Source organism: Seriola lalandi, unplaced genomic scaffold, assembly GCF_002814215.2.
Source record: "Seriola lalandi dorsalis isolate HSWRI2012SDOR001 ecotype SW California unplaced genomic scaffold, Sedor1 jcf7180002054478, whole genome shotgun sequence".
NCBI lineage: Eukaryota > Metazoa > Chordata > Actinopteri > Carangiformes > Carangidae > Seriola > Seriola lalandi.
Genome location: NW_019525031.1, coordinates 372486 through 374769, shown reverse-complemented (window position 1 = coordinate 374769; position 2284 = coordinate 372486). Strand labels below are relative to the sequence as shown.

Here is a 2284-nt window from a genome sequence, read left to right as displayed (position 1 = left end):
AGAGGAAGACAGAGAGGAAGACATGAGACAGAGAGGAAGACAGAGAGGAAGACATGAGACAGAGAGGAAGACAAGAGACAGAGAGGAAGACATGAGACAGAGAGGAAGACAGAGAGGAAGACATGAGACAGAGAGGAAGACAAGAGACAGAGAGGAAGACATGAGACAGAGAGGAAGACAGAGAGGAAGACATGAGACAGAGAGGAAGACATGAGACAGAGAGGAAGACAGAGAGGAAGACATGAGACAGAGAGGAAGACATGAGACAGAGAGGAAGACAAGAGACAGAGAGGAAGACAGAGAGGAAGACAAGAGACAGAGAGGAAGACATGAGACAGAGAGGAAGACATGAGACAGAGAGGAAGACATGAGACAGAGAGGAAGACAGAGAGGAAGACATGAGAGAGAGGAAGACATGAAGACAGAGAGGAAGACATGAGACAGAGAGGAAGACATGAGACAGAGAGGAAGACAGAGAGGAAGACATGATGAGAGAGAGGAAGACATGAAGACAGAGAGGAAGACATGAGACAGAGAGGAAGACATGAAGACAGAGAGGAAGACATGAGACAGAGAGGAAGACATGAGACAGAGAGGAAGACATGAAGACAGAGAGGAAGACATGAGACAGAGAGGAAGACATGAGACAGAGAGGAAGACATGAGACAGAGAGGAAGACATGAGACAGAGAGGAAGACAGAAGAGAGAGAAGACATGAGACAGAGAGGAAGACATGAGACGGAGAGGAAGACATGAGACAGGGAGGAAGACATGAGACAGAGAGGAAGACATGAGCAGGAAGACAGACAGGAAGACATGAGACAGAGAGGAAGACAGACAGGAAGACATGAGACAGAGAGGAAGACAGACAGGAAGACAGACAAGAAGACATTCTACTTGTATTTCTTGTTATTTATTTGTTGCTAGTTTTACTCTCCTCTCTTTTAGCAGTTTATTATTTTATTTTCGTTTTAATTAGATTTTTAATATCCTACTTTTCATTTATGGTTTTACTCACTTTAATAAATTTCTTCTGTTGTTAGTGTTTTATAATTTTATCTTCATCGCTCTCTCTTTATCTTTCTGTCCAGTCTTCAGTGTTTCCTCACTTCCTGTTACTGTGATCGATTGGTTGATTGATTACCTTATCCATGCGGTCGTTCTGGACGCCGAACTTCCCTCCGAACCCTTTAGAATAATCTGGAAACAAAGAGCAGAGGAGCGAAGGTCACTTCCTGTTGGTCTGTAATGAGCGGAGCAGTCGGCTTCATCAGGACGTCCCTTCAGAGCAGAGAGGACAGACGACCTCTCTGCTCTGGAGGTTCAGATGAAGACGACAGGAGGACGAACTCATGCAAACCTGTGGAGAGGAGGGACAAAATAAACTGAGTGCAGACAGAGACGGGGGGGGGGGGGGGGGGGGGGCGGCAATTACTGTTCCAACAACTGATATAAACACAGCGATTCCTCTCAGTTTTCTTTGCAGATGTTTTTGCATTTTAATTTCAAAATGAAACTTTTTTTTTTGTTTTTTTGTGTCGAGCGCCACAATAAACCTGCAGAAATAAAACTGTCTCACTGAAAATCACTCGAGGCAAACAGAAAATGATTTTTACAAATCTGGGGGATCTGTAAACAGTGATTGATTGATTTCAATTTTCCTCTGCCTTCATCTAAATGTTTATCTTGCACTCTGCCTATTTCATAATCTGTGTTTTCATAATGTTTTTATACTGTTAGATAAATATCTATTTATTCCCCAGAGGAAATTCTTGTGAAATTGTAACAGAAATTGTTTTCTTCTTGTTGTTCTTCTCAACGATAATGTGTGTGATAATGTTCTGTACAGATGACTTTGCTTTGCCTAATGGTGATAATCTAGATTTTTGTTTTTGTACTAACTAACAACAGCAGGATCCTGGAACCACAGCACCAAGTGTGGATTAATCCGCTGCTGAAAATAGTCCCTATCAAAAGCATCATTTCCTCCTGTTTGATAAAAACTACAGTGAGCAGCTGTTTCAGGAAATTATTGATAATAAAAGCAAATAATAATAATGAATCTTTCTATTAAGAGTTTTTGATTCGTGCTTCATTTTGTTTAAGATTTACATCTTCAGCAGGAACCACCAGACAGGGCAGAGCAGAACTGACAGACGGACCGACACCTTATTGGTTCTGATGGTTTCCCTCTCTTCCTGGTTTCACTTAAAAATAAGCTGAAGCTAAACTGCAGAAAACACCAGCGTCATTGTTCATGTTTATCAGTTGGTGCTGCAGAGGT

The 2284-nt window shown here is 41.9% G+C and overlaps 1 protein-coding gene across 3 annotated transcripts in view; it reads right to left on the bottom strand.

Moving 5' to 3' along the window:
* The window catches only part of cttn (cortactin), a 14990-nt gene that overhangs the window by 3003 nt on the left and 9703 nt on the right, over positions 1-2284 (bottom strand). For all 3 annotated transcript variants that reach the window (XM_087175640.1, XM_087175641.1, XM_087175642.1), the window contains one exon: positions 1145-1200. In XM_087175640.1, coding sequence (XP_087031766.1) covers positions 1145-1200 — 56 coding nt within the window. The remainder of the gene's footprint in view (positions 1-1144; positions 1201-2284) is intronic.